At 36.2% G+C, this 23,423-nt stretch overlaps 2 protein-coding genes across 4 annotated transcripts in view; one reads left to right on the forward strand and one right to left on the reverse strand.

The window, feature by feature from the left end:
- Positions 1-22,998, reverse strand: part of LOC139987536 (uncharacterized) — a 62,299-nt gene extending 39,301 nt beyond the window's left edge. Inside the window, exons 1-7 of the mRNA XM_072003892.1 lie at positions 22,820-22,998; positions 16,157-16,266; positions 15,863-16,074; positions 15,592-15,780; positions 15,369-15,512; positions 14,350-14,446; positions 11,099-11,263 (exon numbers count right to left, since the gene is read on the reverse strand). Coding sequence (XP_071859993.1) covers positions 11,099-11,263; positions 14,350-14,446; positions 15,369-15,512; positions 15,592-15,780; positions 15,863-16,074; positions 16,157-16,266; positions 22,820-22,998 — 1,096 coding nt within the window. The remainder of the gene's footprint in view (positions 1-11,098; positions 11,264-14,349; positions 14,447-15,368; positions 15,513-15,591; positions 15,781-15,862; positions 16,075-16,156; positions 16,267-22,819) is intronic.
- Positions 13,813-23,045, forward strand: LOC139987539 (uncharacterized). 3 transcript variants are annotated; one of them, XM_072003898.1, is made up of 5 exons: positions 13,813-13,964; positions 18,158-18,496; positions 19,095-19,267; positions 21,032-21,136; positions 22,636-23,045. In XM_072003898.1, the coding sequence occupies exons 2-5, from the start codon at positions 18,160-18,162 to the stop codon at positions 22,837-22,839; spliced, it is 819 nt and encodes a 272-aa protein (XP_071859999.1). In that variant the 5' UTR covers positions 13,813-13,964; positions 18,158-18,159; the 3' UTR covers positions 22,840-23,045. The 3 variants fall into 3 exon arrangements, with proteins under 3 accessions (XP_071859999.1, XP_071859997.1, XP_071859998.1); XM_072003896.1 differs by lacking the exon at positions 13,813-13,964 and adding an exon at positions 14,548-14,912; XM_072003897.1 differs by lacking the exons at positions 13,813-13,964; positions 22,636-23,045 and adding exons at positions 14,567-14,912; positions 21,650-22,146.
- The last annotated feature ends 378 nt before the right edge of the window (positions 23,046-23,423 follow it).

Consider the following 23,423-nt stretch of genomic DNA (forward strand, 5'->3'; position numbering starts at 1 on the left):
TATGAAGCGGAAACGTCGTGTGAGAATAGCAGAGCGAACTTTACGAATTTCCACTTTATGTTCGATCCCGTGTCGTTTCGTTTCATCTTATGACGTTTCTTCCCCTTTTTTAATCGTTTTATAGGTTGTCCCAATTGTGTGGCGCACGTCACACATCGATATGAGATCAGCAACGAACGAACGTAATCGGTCGACAAATGAAAACAGTGACCTAAAATCGAGACAGGTTTCTCCGATCGAACAGGATTTTCATCGTTGACAATTTCCTGAGTCACCTTGCACCGGTGGAAAATTACAAAGGAAACACGCCGCTGCGCTGGTCCAATTAGAAACGGAGAGGATATTGCGAGACCGCTTTCGTTTCCACGCTGCACCAAGCCACGCCATCATTTTCTAGCAAATACTTAACGGTATCGGCGAATAAAGGAAACGAATGCGAAGCGTTTTGTCCGTAAGCATATCCTGATATACGTAATCACGAATATATACCTTTAGCGAAAAAAATGATACGAGTGCTCGTTTTCCATAAACGAGATGGTACAAACACGAAAAATAATGTATATGTGTGCGTATGTGTGAAATAACATTATTTACCTACGAACGATATAAACAAAAACTCTGACGTTACGAGTCGAATATCCAGTTAGCCACATGTGCGGCACGATAATTACAAATTTACTCTAGAATCGGCGCAACATTGAATGACTAACGAGCAAAGAGTAATTAACGAGGAAAAGGTAAAAATGCGAAGAATAAATTCCTCAGAGGCACGCAGTGGTTCGGTAAATCTTTTTCTCGACTTTTTATAACGTGATATTTTCGTTCCCAAGTTCTCGAAAAGAAAAGAAAAGAAAAGAAAAAAGAAAGAAAGAAAGAAAGAAATTTCTATCGATATCTCTCTATCTTTTGACCGCCACTTGCGCCATAAATTTTCTTAACGTTAACGTTCGATATATTTGTACGTAAAGAGCAACGTTTCGTATTTATCGTAAATGTCCCTATAGATCGCTATCGCAGGGTATACAAAAAATACGAAAACAAATTATACGAACAAAAGGATGTACGTTTAAAACTCAAGGTTGTACTGTCAAGGTCGCAGATTTCGGGGTCGTACAATTCCTTTTCACTTGGGAGCACAGCCAACTTGAGAAGCAACAGTCGTTGCTCATTCGTCGCGAACGTTATTAGGCGCGATCGAAGGATAATTTAGAAATAACGCTAGAACGTTCGTAACGTATCGGTTCACGGGCATCGTAAGTGCAGTATCGCGGACCACGAAGCGAAGAAAAAACACGGTAAATATCGCTGCATCTTATCGAAATTAGATGGAAGTGGATCGTAAAGTTGAGAACGGAGAAACGTAAATAAAGATAAACCGAGAGCCAAGAGCTAGGTATTTTTCGAACACAATCCCATATATCGAAAATCCCATATATAAAAGTTATCGATTCGAGAAAGTGAGAAAAAGTAGCGGATAAAAATACTTGCAAGTATGTCGAAGGTAGGGGAGTGTTTGAAAAATAGAGAAGTTTGCATGAAAGTTTGGATAAAAGAAGAAGAAGAAGAAGAAGAAGAAGAAGAAGAAGCTGGAACTTGGGATTACGAAACCGTGAGACGGGGAACTTGGCACGAGCTCGCTATCTCAGACGCTTACACTCATCGATGACTCTGCAGGGATTCTCTGATCAGGATTAGTCTGGATTTTTTTCGGGGGCTGTCCGATCGTGGAAAGAAGCAAAGATAATCGAAATGGAAAGTAAGTCGGCACGGTATTCGTGTTTTCCGGGGGTTATCGCGACGCTGCAGGATTAAATCGATCAAAGCATCCTGAATCACGGCCGATGGATGAGCGGGAAAATAAAAAGCAGCGAGATGGACGAGGAGGAGACGAGGGGAAAGCGTCCTTCGGGTGATTCACCGGGTTTGCGGTTAGGTTACTTCAGTCTGTACGCTGGCAGACGAGTGCGGACAAGTGGTTCTCATAGCTGATGCGAGATCCAGCGATCTCCAGTGATCTTCCAACCTCGCAAGACTCGACATACCGTTTTTCGATTTTGTCTGACAATGGATATTTCCATTATTTCGATTGTCCTTTTTCTCGAAAAGCAATCCTTTTTCCCGTCGTATTTTCATCTTCCAAGTTTACTTTTATTCTCAACTATCCAACGTTAACCATTAAGATATCGCATATTTCCCTTAATCATTTCCGAACAAGTTGAACTTTCGTTACCGAATAGAATTTTTAGTCGCTCGCGACGAAGCACGGCTCGAGCAAGCACGATACTCTCGGCCACACCCTCTTTCGAAATATCCGTCGTCGCTGTCGAAGATTCAAGTACGGCGTTCGAGCGAATTAAAAACTTGACGTAATAACGTACGTAATCGAGAAATTGGAAGAAAAAGCGATACGAGTCTTCGAACGACGTTAAACGCACGTTCGGAACTTTAAAACGCTATTTTAACCGAACGTCGAAGCTGGAAAATTCATAAGAAAACTTTCACCTCGTTTTTGGAAAAAACGAATAACGATAACGACACCATCTATCCACGGTACCATGGTACTATAACCGCCTACCATAAACAAAACTGTACTTCTATTCGATTTCGTTCGATATGACCCGCTTAGTGGAACAAGAAGTTAACGATGATAAACGTACCGTACGAGTAATCGTTACGCATGGCACGTCGACGCTTTTATCGAGAAAACAGATCCGCCGTACGTCTCGATTCTCGAAAGACTAGGCTCGAAACGAAGGAACGATGCAGCACGGGTATTCCTGAAAATCAGTGATAAAAGGAGCAAGGAAGAAGCGTGTTGCGAATGGAAGACTCGACGAAGAGTCCTTTCAAGACGAAGAAACACTCGAGTCGTTTCGCTTCAGTAACCGCGGTCTTGGTTCAGCTCCTCCCGGATTCCTTTGTTTAATGCCTTATTGCGATATTTTAACACGGTTCCGCTGTTGCCATGCGGCTCCACGCTTATCCTGCTCGTCGTGTGTCGCCACAGTCGACCAAGAATCATCGTAAGTAGCACTCCTATACCCGCTACAGTTATGCAATCGAGCCGTTTTTTCCCCGGGATTATCTCTCCTTTTTAGGAGAATCTTTCAGACCGATCCTTCGCGCGATACGAAAGAAGTTTCGATGTTGGCTGTACGCCCCATTTGAAAATTCGTCTTATCTTTCTCACTCTTTCTTTCTTTCTCTTTCTTCGATATATATACGTATCTGCTTCTTTCGCAAACTTACGTTAGCATTCGACAGATTTCATTCTTTCGACTACGAAGGATATTTTAGGCGCAAGATTTCCGGAACAAACGCATCGTAGTGTTAAAAGTTTAAAACCCCTACTATCGACTTACTTCCACGGAGAGAAGATTTAATAACACTGTTAACAACGTAGGCGAGGCTGAGAGTAAAGTCGAGGTGAACAAGAGGCTCCTCCAAGCAGCGTAAATAATAGTTTGCAAGAACCGCGGATATCCGGCGGATGCCGCATGCGTACATTTACTCCGGCCCATGTTGGACATTACACACGGATCAACTACTTTTCCTACCGAGTTTCCGAATTCCTTTCTTACCGGCCTTTCTCTCTTTCAAATTATACTTTAAACGTAACCGAAACTCGTTTCTAAAAATCTACACTGTCTACGGTCTATGCGACAGCGTAGTAAACACGACGATCTTCAGTTATTATATCATTAAATATAAATCGCATTAAATATAAATCGTGCTATTATAAATTCATAGAAAATTTTAGAAATTCATCTGCTTCGATCCTCTATCGTTTCCGCGAATCTAACATTTATACGAACGAAGGAAAAATGCTAGAAACTAAGATCGCCAACGTCCTGCGTATCATCTGTACACGAAAGCCTTATAAACCCGAGGAAACCTATCGCATACAATATAAATGACGCGGAGATGCGATCGATGATCCTTCGCATAGAACGGAATTTTTGTTATTACTTGCTATAACTTTACTATAAAATGTCACTTATGGAGCATCGTTATAACGTAACCGTGAAAGTATATGGCGTATATAACGAGTAAGGTAACGCGCGAATTCGACAAAATGCATAGAAAAAGTCCTCCTCCGCTCAGACTCGCGTGGATGCTTTAATATCCGCGTAATGGAAACAAGAAAAACAGGATCCGAGTGACACCGACGTCTAAAGTGCAGCTGCAAGTGGATGAGCGTGCAGTGAATTCCGAGTGCGTCTAATTAAAAGTCATCTGCATATTTATGGAAGGGGAGGGGGAAACGGAGAGAAAGGGCTGGCGGTGGATTAACGTAGGGAGAAGCGGGGAAGCAGAGAAGCCGCTGATGCTTTTGCTACTGCTGCTTCTGTGGATCCTGCTATATTAAAAAATAAACGACGTAACAAAGAAGCGGAAGAAACGTAAGTCTGGTTAAAGTGGCCGTGTTTGCTACTTTTATATCTCGTTACGAGCCGGTGTTCTCTTTCCTTCGCGAGTTTTTATCCCGCGACGGTCGCTTCTTTCAAAATACCAAAGCGATCACGCGGCGCTGCCGATCTTTCGCGAAACATGGACGAACGAAACTCGTTGATAAAACCTTTACGTCGTATAAAAATCGATGTTTTTTACAATTTCGCAAAGATATCCGGCTTGAGAAGTAAAACGGAAGAATAGTTGGAAAGAATTTTCAGAAAGCCAACGACAAAAAGAGGAGAGCCAATCAACGCGGATAGAATCGAAAAGAGTCGTGTTAACGCGCCGTCTAAGTACCGCGCGGCGCAACAGCGATAATTGCACGGTTCGTGACCAACAAGTATGTTTTCACAGACGACTGTACCGGAGTCTCGCGGAGAAAAGAGATTTCCGGGCTCCTTTCGATGAACGGCCAACATTCTCATGGTGAGAAAATATATTTCACACGACGACGATCGTCCTTACGTTTCTCTTGCTTTTCTATTTCCATTTTTGGCAAATCCATCGCGTCTTTCGAAAATTTGTCCTCGTTTAACCTTAGGGAACTGGAGAAACAACGAACTACGTATATCGGAAGTGAAATCTGCCTTGCCGATAATCGATCGTTTTCTTATCGCATCGTGTTTCCGCGTAGGATCGTTTACAAATTTTTTCGAACCAGCCTGTGCCCGTCTTGACCAACGGTCGTATATAAAAACGAGAAACACTTGGAAATTCTTCGCAGGCTCTCGCTAAAAATATCGACGATTTCTTTATTTAATTCTGTATTTTTTCTAGATGCGAGCGACAAGGAACGAAACAGCCGTGTAAACAATTAATTCGTGTCACGACTGCATAAGCGCATAATTGCATGCCTTTTGTATCGTCGTGGAATATAAAACGGGGAGGAACGTCGTCCGCGAACTGTCATCGATATTAATTGTGAAATCGACACATCGCTGGAACAAAACTCGAGAATACTTATCCTGGCGTTTTGAAAGTTTCGAAGTTATTAACCAAATATGGAAACGAAAAATACGAAAAGAACGATTTCCAAAGAATTTTACGACAATAAATTTACCTACGAATACTTGATTGCGATCTTAAAACTTAAAAGTTTCACATCGAGTCGTAACATTCTATCAAATAAATAAAAGGTCGAACGATCGTACGTCCTCCTTTTACCGATAACTTTACAACTACGTTGCCTATCACTAAGAATAATTTTATCCGGATAATTTTGTATACGTAAATCGTTAGAAAATAATGAAAAAAATTGTCTGCCTGTTTGATGTTCAGGTCGACAGAAACGCTTGTCTAGATAATTACGGTGATTAAACGAGGGGAAAGGCCGACATCTCGGCGAAAACCGCTTGCATTTATTCGCGCAAGGAAATGACGTCAAAAGGAAGTGTTTCGATACAATCGTCCTACCTATTGCATCCAACCAAACGCCATAACGGTACTATAAAAATACGTTTTCGTTAGGGTAGTCGTTTCATTTGCAGAAAACATAACGAAACGTTTCATTCTTAGCACATACGTGTCATCGATCAAATGAAAAAACTAATTTCCGTTAAGTATACGCTTAATCTTGATCGTTTCAGACTTACCAACACGATGCACGAGTCGTCGGCAACGATCTACGCTGATGATAATATCCTCTTCCTTCTTTTCTGTCAGAGCACTAAAGATCACTGCGTAAGGAAACACTGAATTCGAGCATCGAACGAATCGGTTTTATTCGTCGAACAACTCGAACGGAAACGATTTCCAAAGCGAGCCACGAAATCGACAACTATCTAAAGAGCAAACTCTATCCCTCATCTAGGTGAAAATTCTATCGCTCGACCTTGTTAACCGGGAACTCGTTGTCGACGTTGGTAAACCGATAATTTATCGACTCGAAAGGATTTCGTTCGCGAGTTTCCTCGCGAATCGTGAGGATGCGACGAAAAAAATCGCTGAAATGGCAAAATCGGTAGAAAGGCGAACAGTCAACGGCGTATTACCGGAAGGAAATATGCGTGACCGATAGGAAGGTGAGAATTGCCGGCGTGTCTTCTAGCAGACGACTTCGCAAACGAATGACGAACGAGCGAATGGTCGGAGGATCTGAAGGCATCGGCTCTTTTGCCGGAGGACGAAGGAAGAGGTAGGTAGTCGCTAAGCTACGGCGCAGGCTAGAGCCTCGGTAGTACAGGAAGACCGTGCCAAGTTGAAAAGCTTCTGGAAATTTTTTTTTTTTTAATTACTTTCTCTCTCTCCCTCTCTGTCGTTAAATCCCGTGTCGATTAAATCGGAAATAATCTTCGCGAAATAGATTTGATTTATTTTCCCTCTTTTGGCTATCTGTCACCAGCAAAAATAACGCATGGTGGATTCGTTAAATAGAAAAGAAACAGCGATAAATGATACAATTATTATTTCGTAAGAATGTGAGTTTCTCGATAAATGAAAAGATTCCGGTAATCTCCTCAAAGTAAAATATTTATTTATATCGAATTTGACTATGCTCAAACGTTACTGCCATTGCCGTATTATTTCTAATTTTCATTAGCCACTTTATAATGCGATAAGTTTTACATAACTTTACATAACTTTTCGTTTCTTCGTAACAGAGAGAAAAAATTAGGTAAGTGGGAAAGAGATGCTACTTTCGTTCCACGTAAACAAGATATATTAAAGCTGCTTGATGTATACTGAATATATGCGCACGTATGTATACCATTGAATTTAATAATATAATACTAGCATATTAACTATGCCGTGTTAATTTTATAATCGCGTCGGTGTACATAAATCTAGTTGTCGGTATAAATTTTACAGTTTGATAAAAAGGAGAACACCTGGAAATCTGACAATTTTTCCCTTCGCATCTGGAGTCTCTACCCTAAGAGAGAAAGCTTTATGTGCCACGGCACTCTTCCTGTTAGGATGCACTCAACGGCCATGTTGGTTCAGACATTTCCATCTTTTTCTCTCTCGGCCGTGCAAGCCGGCTTTCAATTTTATTTCATTCCTCGATCATACACCATGCTTCGTCCAGGGATGCTGCAATGCGGTTCTCCTACCTTGCATCGATTGCACCAACGTTACTTTTTCCCATCGACGAAATAGTCATAGGCCCGATCCATACGCATTCCCGCGTTTTTCCTTCGTTACCCTAACTCCTTCGAATAAGAAGCCTGAGAGATACTTTGATCGAATTTATCAGGACCTTTTCTATGGCCACGATCCTCCTCCTCTCTCTCTCTCTCTCTCTCTCTCTCTTATCTGTATATATCTTAAGAAACGTAACGTAAAATTTTGGCGCAAAGATCAAATATCGGCGTTGTTTGGCTTTCTATTCGCATTTGCGAATTTTCTTATCTCCGAAAGTGTAACTCTTGGATATAATTGGCGTGAGACGCGACCAGCGATACTTTGCATTATACCGTTTTGATTTATCGTACCATTGTGAATTTATGCTAAACTGTAACATTTTTCAAGCATAAAACGATCGATCAAGCCAGTTTTTAACGACAGAAACTTTCACGCACGCGCCAAAGACTACGCTTTCGTTACCTAATTGATTAACGTGCATGCTGGCATACAACGCACCACGATTTTATCCATCTAATGGATCTTAGAAAATGCGAAATAGCCAGAAGTAAGTGTTCCATGTCTGATCAAAATTCTCCTCCGTGATCGAGCGTCAGCTCGAGCGTAAGTAATTGCAACCAGTCAAAGCGCAACCGGTCTTTCATCTGCCAATGGACTCGGCTTACGCGTAATACGTAGATACAATTGTTGAAGATGACTCGTTAACGGATTCGCGATCGATACGATAATTTGACTCTTAATCTCAAAATGTAGAAAAAGAAAAAAAAAAAAAAAAGAAACACTTTGCTAAAGTTGCTAAAGAGCTTGTTTGGAAACGTAAAGTAAAATATGATCGATCGTACGCGACGACAGAGTACTTTCCTAAGTGGAATTTTCAACTAAATCGGTGACCTAAATGCGTTGCACTTTCCTTACAAGTTGAAACACGTCGGTGGAACGCTGCTAAATATTCGAGGAAGGAAGCGACGAGCAACGATGTGTTCATATGCCACGTGCCCGCAACACGCTGCTGCAATTAGGCTTAGGAATCGCTATTGTGCCAGAGCTTGACCCTCTCGAATAGAATCTCGACAATGGGAATGCGAGCAATTTGCTGAGAGCGACTGGCCTAATTGCGGCACGATCGTGGAATTGGGAAAACTTTGCCGATGAGATTCTCCAAATCGACGTCCAGTTCCATTTAGCTTTGTTAGCAAAGTCGAACCAACGATTCTGCATTTTGCTCCGTTTAAATGCTCGTCGAGACGCGTTGTCCTCGCGTAAAACGAATTTTACAGCCGATCGTTCAATAGAATGGACGGATAACGAGAAATTTGAAAGTTACTGGCTGATTTTATCGGTCGCGTGGTTGTTTCATCGTCGATTTTCCAGTATCCTTTCCCGACCTATGGGGACCACCATGTTTTTTGTTTCATATATTTTTCTCAAATAGAAGAATTCGACGTAGAAAGCAACGTTGGTATTTAGAATGATCGACGATTTTAGGAGAACGATCGGCGAACTGGCGTCGAGAAATTCCCATGAAGAATAAAAGCAGAGAAATTTTTTCTTCGGAAAGAAAGAACGTTCACGAAACAAGTGGCAAGCAATTTATAGCGATCTCCGTCCCTGAAGCAACAAGAAGCAGAGCATGACAGCGCCATGAAGAAAGACTGGACACAGTTTGTTGGCAGCCGCTTATGAAGAATACGAATCGTTACGAGATTCGTCCTTTTTTAGTGGGAAATTCTTTGCGAGGCGGTATTCACCTTACTTTCTCGTAAGAATCAGATAATCATCTTTTGCCTATTCTTCCACCATTGTACAAATATCGAGGTCTCCGCGATTCCCCGGCCGAGACTATTTCAATCCTTATATAATATCGTTTTATCGTTTGCTATGACAACGTTCCAATACGATAATACCTAGTTTCTGTATTTCTCGTTTCGAAGAAACATACAACGATTAACAGATACCTGTTAACAGTGCTATATCTGATACGATAGAATTTCTCTTAGACGATAAGAAAAAGAAAAAGTTGTGATAACGGAAAGAGCGGTGAAAAAAAAAAGGAAAAAGTTTAATATTACGTTGATCGTGTGACGAAAGACCGCTTACGAATAGAAACTTCGTATCCTTCGTAAAAGTTACAGTTTCACATTTAGTCCGACCTGAATACTCAAGAATTTCAAGAAGAATTCATGCTTCTTAGAATAAGAAGTAAGAGTAAGCGTCAAACCACGTTCCAATCTATAATTTATTTATATAACTTACAACGGATATTATTTTATCGAAATCGTCGAAAATATTGTGTTACCATTTAACACGTCGGAGCAACTTCTTTCGTAATACATCGATACGAAATAAAATAATCGTTAAAAAAGAGACAAAGATATAATCTATATCGGTGCCTAAGAATCAGCGAATCTGTATTTCGCACAGTATTTTCTACGGTTTCGATTACCGGCCAAATCTAATCGAATTAACAAGGATTTAACGAGCCTCGATAATTTCGTACGCGTGTGTTCCATCGCGACTTTATAATTACTCGCTTCGATTGCTCCATTCGTGATATAGAAATTTTCTCCGTGTCACGGCAACGGATCAACAAAATTAATGGGACATAACCAAGCAAGTTGTACGAATTCAGGAATGCGCAATTTTCTCTTCGTCTCTTCGAAAGAGCCAGTAACGAATCGAATGTGTCGAAATAACCGTAGAAAATTTGACTCGTTCCTATAGTACGCATAGAAAAATAATACAAGTTTTTACTTTACTGTTTTTCTTGTAAATCTCATAGCTGGGACTGTACTAATGAACACCCTGTATGCATTAATAACGAAGGCCAGCCAGACATTCGTATGAATCATGCGATATTTAAAAACTTCAGAGAACGAAGGCTACCACTTTGTCCCTCCCAGAAATAAATGGAATTAACTGTTCGCAATACAAATCATCGTTTACTCGACCGAAGCTAATTAACTTTCTAAACGCTAAGTAATTACAAGCAGACGAAATTATTTATTCGTAAATTTTTAACAAAGAAGATCGATTCGCTTCTTTTGTAATTTTTCTTAAAAATATGCATAAAATAAATGGATGAAAATTTACAAAATACGCACGCTCTTTGATTTTTATTCGAATCGACTATATCTCGTTAAAAAAAAATACGCACGCTCTTTGATTTTTATTCGAATCGACTATATCTCGTTAAAAAAAAATACGCACGCTCTTTGATTTTTATTCGAATCGACTATATCTCGTTAAAAAAAAATACGCACGCTCTTTGATTTCTATTCGAATCGACTATATCTCGTTAAAAAAAAATACGCACGCTCTTTGATTTTTATTCGAATCGACTATATCTCGTTAAAAAAAAATACGCACGCTCTTTGATTTTTATTCGAATCGACTATATCTCGTTAAAAAAAAATACGCACGCTCTTTGATTTTTATTCGAATCGACTGTATCTCGTTAAAAAAAAATACACAATCCGCAAAATAATTAACGATAATTCTATTTACATTCTATCGAATCTATATTACGCAACAAGCAAATAACATGTAACTATGTACTCACTCGGATTTCGTTGTATTTCATAGTAGAGAACAGTCAATATCTCCGCCGGTTCCAAGTAATCTGTTAATCCATCGGTGGCGAGAATCAGAAAATCCTCGGTTCCGTCTAAAGGTACAGACTTAATTTCTGGTTCGCCAGTTACAAACGGCTTGTATCGAACGTCACCTGGAACCATGTGAAAAGAAATATTAAATTATTGTAAAAATTTATTGTACAACGTTGATTATACATTTTGTTAATTGTGTATAATAAAAGTGGATTGAAATTTCTGTAGAATTTGTCAAACGAAATGTATACGAATTTATTTTGGTTCAATCTAAGATCTTCGTATCTATTTAATTGTTAAACGTAAAGAATTTCATTCATAGATGTAGTAAACTGATGGGAGAACCTGAGTAAATTTATAATAACCGGAAGCGTCTGTATTATGGTGGTGCCATTATTTAAATTAGCCACGCCATTCATTAAATAGATAATTAAAGTTAATTACATATATACATCCTAGTTGAATACTGATATTCCCCACGCCTCACCGTCGCATGTTTTTTAGATGTAAAAAGCATCGTTTACATGTAATGGATAACTGTAACGGTTCTCTTGAATTCCATAAAACTACACGTTACGGGGCATAAAATTCTCTCTCTTTCTCCCACTTTATCCTTTTACTTTGCTCGATCGCAATTGAAAAATTTCTACGAAGAATCGGATCTATACGTAGCCGGGTGTCGTTAATTATGCGAATCCTATCTCGTTTCATTTTAACAACGTCTTCGAACTTCTCGATTAAGCTTCTTGTATTTTTCAACCATATATCTAATCGCAACTTGAAAATACACAGAATGAAATTTTATGGTACGTGTAAACAGTAAACAATGAGAAGTCGTGTTTCGGTATAATCATAATTACTGTTCTATCGTATAGAATTTTTCTGAGTCAACACGCTGCAATAAAATTGGAAGGGTCGTATTTTATTTCTTTTCGTCGTTTGTGACGATCTTCAACGACGAAATCTTACCAGCTACGCCGATTCGCTGTTCACTGATTCTAAAGTGAGGTTAGAGTTATAAGTTTCGTTCGAGTAGAATATGCGACGATGGGGATAAAAACTAACTATTTGGAAGTATCAAAGTTCCTCTGCAGCTACGTATACATTTAATGTCATTTTCTGTCAAAAATGCGATTCGTTTAAATTTTCTAATTCGAGTGACAGACAAACATAAATATACGAATTCTAATCGCGTAACAAATTTTCATCCGCGTTTCATATTTTCGTTATAATTACACATTCTTTTCGTCTAATAAGATAAAACTTTGTTAACCAAACTTTACAGAATCAAAGATTCTAATAATTTCTATTGTAGATTCTATTAAACGTTTCATTGATATTGGGTAGCCGAGTACAAGAATATCCTACGAATATTTACGATCGATAAAAAGCATCGTAATGATTATAAGATATAATTTTATGATAAGTATCAATTATCAAAATTTTACGACGTCGAAATGAAATTCCTCTAACGACAAACGTTCGAGACACGCGTCTCCTCGCGAAGCATAAACGGTTTAATGGGCTGTTAATTATTCCCAGCAGGCGATGTAGAAGCCACCCAGTAAAGAGTCCATTGCTCGAAGCATGATTGCACGTATTATTGTGTCAGCGGTCGAACGGAACCAACAGGATACCCAACACGCGTCCAGAATATTTTCTTTCCTTTTCTTCGCAATACCTAAGCCATAGTTGGCCAGCTGTTAGTATACGTTGATTCTCCCTACTTGGCTCCCTTACAAAACGCACGATTTTTATTCGATCAAATTAATATATAAAAATCGTTTGATTCCAACTAACGAACCTTTCAATTACAATCGATCCTTGCGACAAGCGAATGCCTATAGCTAGAGACTGCGGATATTTATGTAAATTATATAAACTGATAAGTAATGTTTATGTATAATAGTATTTAATACATAGAAAAGAATAGATATACATTGCACAAAGTTCGAAATAAAAATAGAAAAATAGAAAAAGCGAATGATCCTTTAAATATGATTAATATTTTGAAATGAAACTATTCGTCACACTTGATAAAAATAAACAATATGTAACAAAACTATTTCGAAATTTCCACGTCAAGATGATAATAGTATCGAGTTTCAAAAATCGTAAAAACATAAAATCTAAAATAACTATCCGTAATAAAATAATTAAAAGTTTATAAGAACGAACCAACGTTCTTACGATCATCTTCACTTTTAACTTATCGTAGTTATTCAGTTAAATAACTTTTATATAAATTACCTTTTTCATTGGAAATATCTTAATTCTATAAAATTTAAATATGTACGTACTTATATAAATACGAATAATTATATTACATGTATATAAGATCCTATGTAATTGAAACAAGCTATGTACGTTTTTAAAATGATTAAAAGTATGAACAATCTCGAGTAATCTCCTAATTATCCTGAAATATCTAATGTTTAGTTTAAACTAAAATTTTCTATAATTAACGTTACCTTTTTATTTTGTTTCGTATTTAAAGGAAAAGTCCTTCTTTTAGAAAATAAACTTCCCAGCATCGAGTAAACGATGACTTTCTTAGCATTAAATAACATGAAATTTACCAAAAGTAAGAGTATCTATAGAGTTCCAAACGCATTTTTTAAAACACGCATTTCGAGCAATTGACCGATTATGAGAGAATACTCGTATCGCCATCTAGCGACGTGTATATAGTTTTCATGGCAGTGGAATTGATTACCACGACTACGGAAATAACGGAAAAGGTTTGATTGAAAATAAAATTAATCGTGTAAAGTTAATATTAACGTGTTCTACTTCATACACATTTACGTATCAACGAACGTGAGTACTAAGAATAATATTAATTTCAAACATAAACACAAACTACAATCAACGATGTATACCCGCCCATACATAAATGCGTAATTTCTTTGTTTTGCATTAACATTTTTTTTTTCTTTAATTTATCATGTAAAATGCTTTATAATATCTGGATATTATTGACAAGTAGATGCAAAAAGTTAACCTATAAATATTAAGTAACGATGATTTTTACTTTTCAAGATATGTAAAAGTATAAGATATACGAAACATATGAATTATATTTTATAATAAAATTTTTCCAATTCTCAACTTTCTTTTATCTAATCTGTTAAATAAAATACATAGATCATGCACTAGAACTGTATTTTTATTTTGTAAATATTCTGTAATAAAATTAACTTACCTATTGCTCGTGAAACACCTAATACTCCGTTAACTCTCATAGTTCCCATGCTTTGCATCACTATTCCTCCTGTTTTCCGTATTCTTTGAACTTCATCCTAATAAGAACAATCAATATCGTTTGCACATTTGTCATAAATTTTTTTAAAACACATTATATTTATCAGATGTCGATTGTTTTTAAACAAAGAAAGTAAATTCTAGCTTAAAATTTACTGTCACAAAGATCATTTAATTAAAAAATAAATATTAATATTTTTATCGTTAAAATTATAGATTAAATAACGTTAAAAATGACAGTGGTAGGAACACAAATAGATAGTGACAAAAGATTAATACAATTTGAAACTTATGAAGACTATTTGGATTCCCTAGTAACGTTTGTTGACCTTGGATATTTGGGAAATCTTAATATCGCGCGTAGATTAGCTGAACTTGGTTATCGTTGTACGAGCGAAACACTCGACGAAGAAACGTTTTATCGTCGTTTGGAAGCTGTGAAAAATTTACTTTTTCCAGTTTATAGACCTTACGAGTTAACGTCAGAACAAGTGACACCAAGGGGTAATGTAATGCAAGAATTAGCGCTCAGAGAACATCTGAATAGATTGAAAATCATATCCACTATCATATTCGTTAGAAATTTAACAAAACTTCAGTTTGAAATTTCTGGTTACATTGATTTTAGCGAAAGGCTTGAAAAAGAAAATTGGCTTCCGTATTTCCAAGGAAGAAAAAGAATATGGCCTTGTGCATCTGACCTTGCATATTATTATTGGAGAACAGGGAAAACATGTTTGAACGAAACATCAAATTTTCAACCTGTTATAGACCCGATACTAGGGCTTCGATTTAAGCACTGTCACGATAGGCATTTCATTAATGTAGATCCTGGGGTGCCCTCTCCAGGTATATACACAACACGAGTAAGAATACATAGTCAAGAATATGAACACATAATATTATACGATCATGTTCTGCGGACAAGATGTTGAACATAATGAAAACATATATACTTACTTCGCGATGAAGCCGATGAGGATTCACTAATTGAACAACATTGTCACGTTTTATCAGCATAGCTGTTGAATCTCCTACCCAGGCAACATATAATCTTTTATTTAATATTAAAGTGCAAACTGCGGTAGTTCCACCGCATAGTTTCTGAAATGATAAAAGTAATAAAAATGATATATTGCCTGTATATTTGATATATTATTCTACAAAATTATTTGTTTCTTACTTGTGTCTGTGATTTCTCTATAAACTGTCTGTCGGTAGTAAGAAAAGCATCACGTAAGGCACGCTCTGGATCTGTAGGATAATATATGCTTTCTGCTAAATATTGATGCAGATGAGAAGCACAATACACAGCTGCATCTTGTCCCGCGTGTCCATCAAATACTGCATAGTAATTTGCTATAGAGTCATCCTAAAATTTGGAATATACTTTTCCAATAAAAGGCTTACTAGGTGTATATATTTGCTAAGAAAAATTTAATGTCTGTATTTACCTCGATACCAAATATACTGTGTAAGTCATGTAAAACCACATAGCGGTCTTCCATTTTTCTTCTACAATTTTTGCTTCCACCTGCTGTTATCTGTGGCAGTGGTGTACAAGGAGGCGGTGGCAATAATGCTAATCTACTATTGTCCAGATAGCGATTACATATTTCATTAACTTTACTGGTAATGGCTTGCATTAATTTTAACGAGGTATATGCTGCAAGATAAAAAAGAATTATCACAGACTATTTTTATTATAAAGAACAAAAATATTTTAAAGTTTTTCTAAAGAGACATACCTTTTTCTTGAGATTTAAATCCACAATCCTCTGGTTGCTTCTTGCACATGGATTTGATTTCTTGTATTACTTGATGAACCAAGTGTGCTTGTAAACTCGCTGGACATTGTCTAGAAAGTTAAAAAATTCTCTATTTACACGTATAATTCATTTTGAGAAACCGTAACAGGATCAATTGTTTCATACTTTGAAAAATAATGATCTATTTAAAGAACAAATTTCGCAATACAAGTACAAATCTGAACATAGAAAGCATAAAAATAATTGAAGCAGTAGTTAGCAAACTGACAGCAATAGATATGCGAAACTTTCGATTAAAAAAATTCAAAAGTCTATCTTCTATAGTGAAAATACGCTACAGCGATAACCATGGCTTTTTCATTCCGAAATTCTTTAAATCGTAAGAATAAAAAATATTTATAATTTGTTTTAAAAGTAATTTTAAACGAATGTACGAACGATATATGTATCCGCAATATATTATTTGTTCTATTAATTTTTTATATTTTTATAGTGACTTTAATCGTAGATTTAATCGCAAAAGCTTTCAATGTGATTAAATGCCGTGTGGGCATATTAGTAATATGCTTAAAGTATTGTGTGCCTAAAATTTTCATTTAGAAACAACTTTTATCATACTGGAGGTTATATGTAATATATGTAATATATACGTAGAATTTCTGCTACAGTCTTACAGCGTTTTTGATTTAATAAACAAAAGTTTACATTTTATTTACATCATATGATGTACTTTATGTTTTTGCGTCGTTGAAAATTGTTTTATGGCTTTCAAGTATCAAAGATAGTTGTAGATAATCTTAATAATTTTACGATCTCGTTTTAAATCTAAATAAAAAAAAAATTCTTTTAATTGTAATTAAATTATTAAATTTTGAAAAAATAGTAGCTTCACATCGAGCGATGATTGAGACAACTGCTTTTCTGAACGATAGTCCTCCTCTGTACATTTCTCCGACCATCTCATACTCGAAATGAAATGAGACATAAGAAGTATTAAATTTTTAAAATATACAGGGTGTCCTAGGTTCTGACGGCCAGATGCTGTCGGTATATTCTACGGATCTAAATAGGGAAAAAACGTTATATAAACATAGATCGCTCAAAGCTTTACTAAAAACTGACTGAGAAAGATATGAAATGCAAAGAGAATAATAGCAGATTCGCTATGATGTATGATACTATGATGTAACGTAAGAATAGATTAGCGATACTTACGTTCACGTTGTTTGTCCAAAGGTAAATAATTCTCCATTTCAAAACGATGCATTTGCTGAGATGAAACAAATTAGGAATGACATTCGCAGAGTAATAAATTCTATTTTCGGTTGTTATCGATCTTGTATCGTCAGAACGATAAACATTTTGGGATGGAGAATTAATTACTTTTGCATAAACAAAGTGAACATAAATATTACTGATGTATTCTTGCGTTATACCGTAGTAACCTTGTTATTGTTCCATTCGTATTTCATATTTTCGTCGTAACCTATTAATAAAGCTTTAAACGACCTATGTTTATGTAACTTTTTTTTCTTATTTAGACGCATAGATATACCGACAAGGTTCGTCCATTAAAACCTGGGACACCCATTGGGATATCTATTCTTACTTTTATAATTATTAATACTATTCTCGTTATTATCATCGCGTGTAAACAAATAATTATTACTGAAATATCATTTTGAAAAGTCGTAGACGAAGCTCGTAAGTTTCTAAAACGACATACAGTTTCATACCTTATCTAGTAAATATACGTATGTAGTAGCAAACATCAAATGCATCGTTTTCATCGTACGTTTCATCCAACCTGAAGATAGTCGTAATTCGTTCAGCGAAAAAGATCAATTTATTCCTTTCTGAATAGTTACCGACAATTAAAAAATTTACTAATTTATAAAAAGAACAATAGAATAGATAGAGTTTGAAAAAACGATTATACGCATTTCCGATAACCGCTATATCATGCGGCGTATCATTTAGATATGAGAAATCTATGGAGAGGAGAAGTAGCTCTCGAGCAGCATTTACCTCAAGAACAGGGAGTTAACGCTTTAGATGAACATTTTGCGAAGATCAAAGAAACCGGTGAAAACGAGGAGATAGCTGTTTCAAATCTATTAAAATCGGAATCTTTCGAACTAGTTCGTAGTGATACGTTCGAAGACGAGGGCTCGCTGCAGCCTGTGAGAAAGCATCCCGAACCACCAACAAACGCATCGTCTCCGCAACATTACCGACAGGGGAGAGAAATGGTATCGATCGTTGGCACTTATCAACATGAAAGCAACGAAAACCTCGACGAGTATTTCAAAGCTGTGGGTATGTTAAAAGCGACTAAAACTGAATGTCGCCTAGCTTACGATGGAAGCAAAAACAAATACGATGTATAAAATTCTGTTTCTTTGCGCGTAATATTTCATCTATTAGCTTGTTCTTGAAAATTTCGAAAGCGCGTACAAAACAATGAATCGATTATATGTATACTCGTAATATACTAATTTACTAATGCGCTATCAATTAAAAGTATAAATTGAAATTTTGATTAGTATGTGGACATATACACACGTGCTTGTGCACAAACACCCATTACACGATATATTATATACCTATATATTTTTATAATTTACAATTACTTTATAATTATTTACTTTACCTATAATGCATGTTATGTTACACGTTATTTTTTTCTACCTATTGGATATTTCGTTTTTCAAATAAAGGATTAAAACGTTCAATCTTAGTGGATTATTTATTGAATACCTACTGTATCGAGCTGTATCGAACTTCGTAATAGAAACTACATATTCGATTAGCGAAAAGACGAAATCGTGTACATTGATTAGCGCCATTATCGAACATAATAATATATACGTGTAGTATCGAAATTAAGTTATTTTTAATTGTATGCACCTTATAGGTGTACCATATATTCCACGGAAAATGATGTGCATGTCCAGTCCGCGACTAGAAATATCGAACAACTGCGATAAATGGACTATTCGTACCATTACGATGATTCGTACGGCAGAAGTGACCTTTACTCTTGGCGAAGAGTACGAAGAACATATGCCGGCAGGAGTTATACTGAAAGTACAACCACTCCTTTCGTAATATTTTTTCGAAATACCGTACTCGCCCTAACTCGATCGAGATAATTTAATATTTTTAGTTTCAAGTTCGAAACATACTTTGAATTGCATAAAAAAATTAGCCATTACGTATCTTTCTTCGATATATAATTAAACGAATAGAAAAAATTATTTGAGAGACGACTTCGTATCCTTAACTTCGAATTACATAAATAGTACTACCGATTTTGCAAATAATTAAATTGCGATTTGTTCTATATACAGGGCGTTTCCAAAATCGTGATACAATAGGCCGGATGGAGATTCTACGTGGAAAAATAAGTGGAAAAAAAAAGACTTTTTCACTTAAGGCTTCGTTTTCGAGAAAAATGAATTAAAAAATCCATCAGGTCCGCGTAAGTACCTATTAACTGCAAGTTTCGAGGTATGAAACTTCTATTTTTGTTCGTATTTCGATTAGAACCCCCGAAGCGATTTATCGCTTACGAAAAGGACGTTTATTTATATGTATTTTATTTTCATTACTTTATTTTTTGCTCTTGCTCGCATCAATCAAAAGTTCAATTTCTCCTTTCTCTAATAACATCATATAAGGTGTTTAACGAAATGTTGAGCACGATTTTTCAAATACTTCCGATAACGTAACGAGCAATATTTCAAACAAAAGTTGCTGTGTTTTGAATCAGTTACAAGTCAATAAAAGATAAGAGTCATTTTAACTTTTTAACACATATTTGCACATTGGACTTCCTATCTGTCGTACGTGTTTTTTTACTTATAATAAGTGCTCAAATTGCATGCCACTTGTCGCGGCACAAAGTCCCGTTCCTTTCAGCAAATTTTGATGTGTAGAAGCAAATAGACTTCGTGTATCTGTTTCTCTAGACGCATGTATTATTTTATCACGAAGTTCTTCTGCACGGTTTACTGGTTTGTCGTAAACAACGGATAATGTAAATATCCCTACAAAAAGAATGGAGATAAATGTGGTGACAGAGGCGACCAGTAATTTGTACTATTGCAATTTGTTGACAGCACAAACGTTATTTTAAGCATCTGATCTAACGCCTTATTAAATTTCACACGTTAATAATAATGCTTCTATGTATCAACGAATTCAAGATTTCTGAATTCATGGTCATCAGAAAGTTGTAGTATTTCGATCGATGAACTCGTCTTGACATCAGTTACAACGCTATGAAATCAAACATACGTTATGCCATTTAAAAAGGTCAGGGTGAGCTTGATTTCTTATAGAAAGAAGCATTTTTTTGGCAAATTTTAAGCATTGGCAATTTAAGCGGCCGATTCAAAACGGATCAACTTTTGTTTGAAATATTTGTTTGTTCCATTATCATTACGTATCAGGAATGCTGGAAAAATCGTGCACCCCGTTTCGTTGAACACATTGTATAAATACTAAAGCGACAGTTTTGTCGTCAGTGCGATGCGTTTAAACATGGACAGTGTCACGATTTGCTTTCTGTTATCTCTTATTTCCGTAATTAGAAGATACGTTCAAGAGAAACACAAGTTTCATAGCTCAAAATTTGCAATTAATAAACGGGTAACTTATACATTTTCAAACTCGTTCTTTTTTCGAAAACGAAGCCTCAAATAAAAAAGTGTAATTCTGTTTTCCGACTTATTTTTGCATGTCTGTTGCACCTTGTATCACGATTTTTGACAATATCCTATGTAAAAAGAAAGGGGGGGGGGACTTTTTCATTTTTCACCGTTCGTATTTCTGTCTGTTTTTATCTAGAATATAACTACAATGGAAGGAGATAATTTAGTGACAGTTTCAGTCGGTCCAGATAACAACAAAGTAGTGCGGAAGTACGAAATTACAAAGGATGGTGTAGTCTTGGTACGTTCCATTTACATGTCCGTTCACATATACACAAGCTTTTATCGATCCTACGATAGTACTCGAAACTTGTTCAATAGGAAATATATAAAAAGAATACAAATTCTATGTAACTTATCTTTTTCTCGTTAAATTCTAATTTAAATATTTATTTATCCGTATTCGTATTGTACACATTGCAAGTGTGTAATTTTTGAAATATGATATGTATAGCTCATCCGATATCAATTTCTATGTAAGGAAGATCTTATCGATATATAGATGTATATATGCATACATATTTCGCTAGCAACAGAGCATAGCAATATAAGTTCGTTTATTGAAATTTTTAATGGTCAATTGACTATTTATTTTTTGTATCGACTATTGAGATTTTTATATTTATATCATTCGGTTACTGTTTGTCACGTTCTTGCCTTGTAATTACAAAAAACATAATTAAATAAAAGAAACGATAGTCTTGAAAGCTATTGATATGAAAGTAGATATTAATATCGTATTTTCTATTTTCAGATAATGACCCATGAAAAGAGTGGCCAAGTAGGAAAGCGCTATTTTAAGCGCCTTTCGTAAAGCTTAGTTACTGTTTGAACTACAAAATATTTGCGTACTTGGATTCCATGTAAATTACATTAGCTATTAACAATTAAGTTTTCGATCGCTTGATGCGCTTTATACATATATTGTACCTAACAGTAACTTGTTGATAACACAATCTGAAAGCAAGCACACTTCAGATGGTAAAAAACCTATCGTACAAAAACGGAAGCCGCAAGGAAAATGCGTGCAGTTACGAGAAAGCAAAATTCGCCGGATCAATCGTAAATGTTCCGTTATTTCAGCATGCGCCCTGCCTACCTTTATCGCGTGTCACGTGCTGCACAATATATAAAAACACGGATAAATAAAAATTATCTTATAATAAATAATTAAAATCTGACACGTAAAGGAATTTTATTTGTAATATATGTATTTAGATGATTAAACATATTATACGAATGACATGAAAATGTGACGCGTAATTTTTTTTATATAAATCTTTTATTTAATATACTATATGCGTTTCGTGCAATATCAGTAATTTACAAATGTATTTTTCCGGCAAAAGCTTTGTATAATTTCGATGTATCTATATTTTCGAATTTGTTTCAAAGTTTAATAATATACATAATTATGGTAGTCGTGCCTCGTTACGATGCTAATGAAGTCTCAACAAATTCTTTATAACACCCATAATATACCCATATAAGTTTTCTATGGTAATTAGCTTAAATAGTTACGCGAGTAATTACACAATGTGTCTCAGCCATTACGACACAATCGAAAATGTAGCTTAAAAAAAAATAAATCGAAAATATTCGTATAACGTTTCATTTTCGTCTTCCGGAAAGAGAGAGTTTAAACACGTGTGCACTTAATATATTTTCAAATTCGATTTTTTCGAAAATGAATCTTCAAATGAAAAAATTTGATTTAACATTTGCGACTTATTTTTTCAGGCATGTGGAATCAGCCCCGGGAACGGGGCTGATATAACGGATGATACTGAGACACCGTGTATGTCGTTTATGTTTACATTCGATGCCGGCCGCCATAGGAGCTATCAACGAATAAACACGTCTTTTGTCCGCCCACGCACTGCCATGCTGCAATATTATTCATTTAAAAAGTACATTCACTTACGTCTGGTTGAGGTACTGTAGAGTCACGTTGATGATTTCACCGACGATCTCAGCCTCGGTGACGTTATACGAACTTACTGAGACAGGCAGCTGATCGTATGGATTCACTCTGGCGACAAATTCGGAGAAAAAACGGCTATACGCTCCGAGATAATCACCGTCAGGACAATCTTCCGCCATTCTTTTTTCTCTTGATCAGAAATCCAAGTTACCGGTGCACGCTTCTGTGAGAGCACAAAAACCACAATACGTTGACTACGTTTACCGAAATGTGAACGCGATACCTCAACAACTATTTCTTAGTAACTAAAGTCGAATTAACCCACGTGAAAATATAAGAATGGAAGGGAGAGAAATAGAAAGAAAGCAAAAGTGTGTGCGTATATTTGAACGTTTTTGTCGTTTTACTAAACGAAGCGTTCCTCTGTTCTGAACCTATTCGTTGATAGGCGATATTTGTATTTAGGTTACGTCACTCATTCAACATCGCGTACGCACATAACACTACGGGCCCGATCGAACGACGCGTTTCTCTATTGTGTTCCTTAGAGAAGTGGGGAGAATTTGCCGCGACGTTTAAACACTATCTCTCCCGCTTCTTTCAG

This window comes from Bombus fervidus, chromosome 5, assembly GCF_041682495.2.
Source record: "Bombus fervidus isolate BK054 chromosome 5, iyBomFerv1, whole genome shotgun sequence".
NCBI classification, from domain to species: Eukaryota; Metazoa; Arthropoda; class Insecta; order Hymenoptera; family Apidae; genus Bombus; species Bombus fervidus.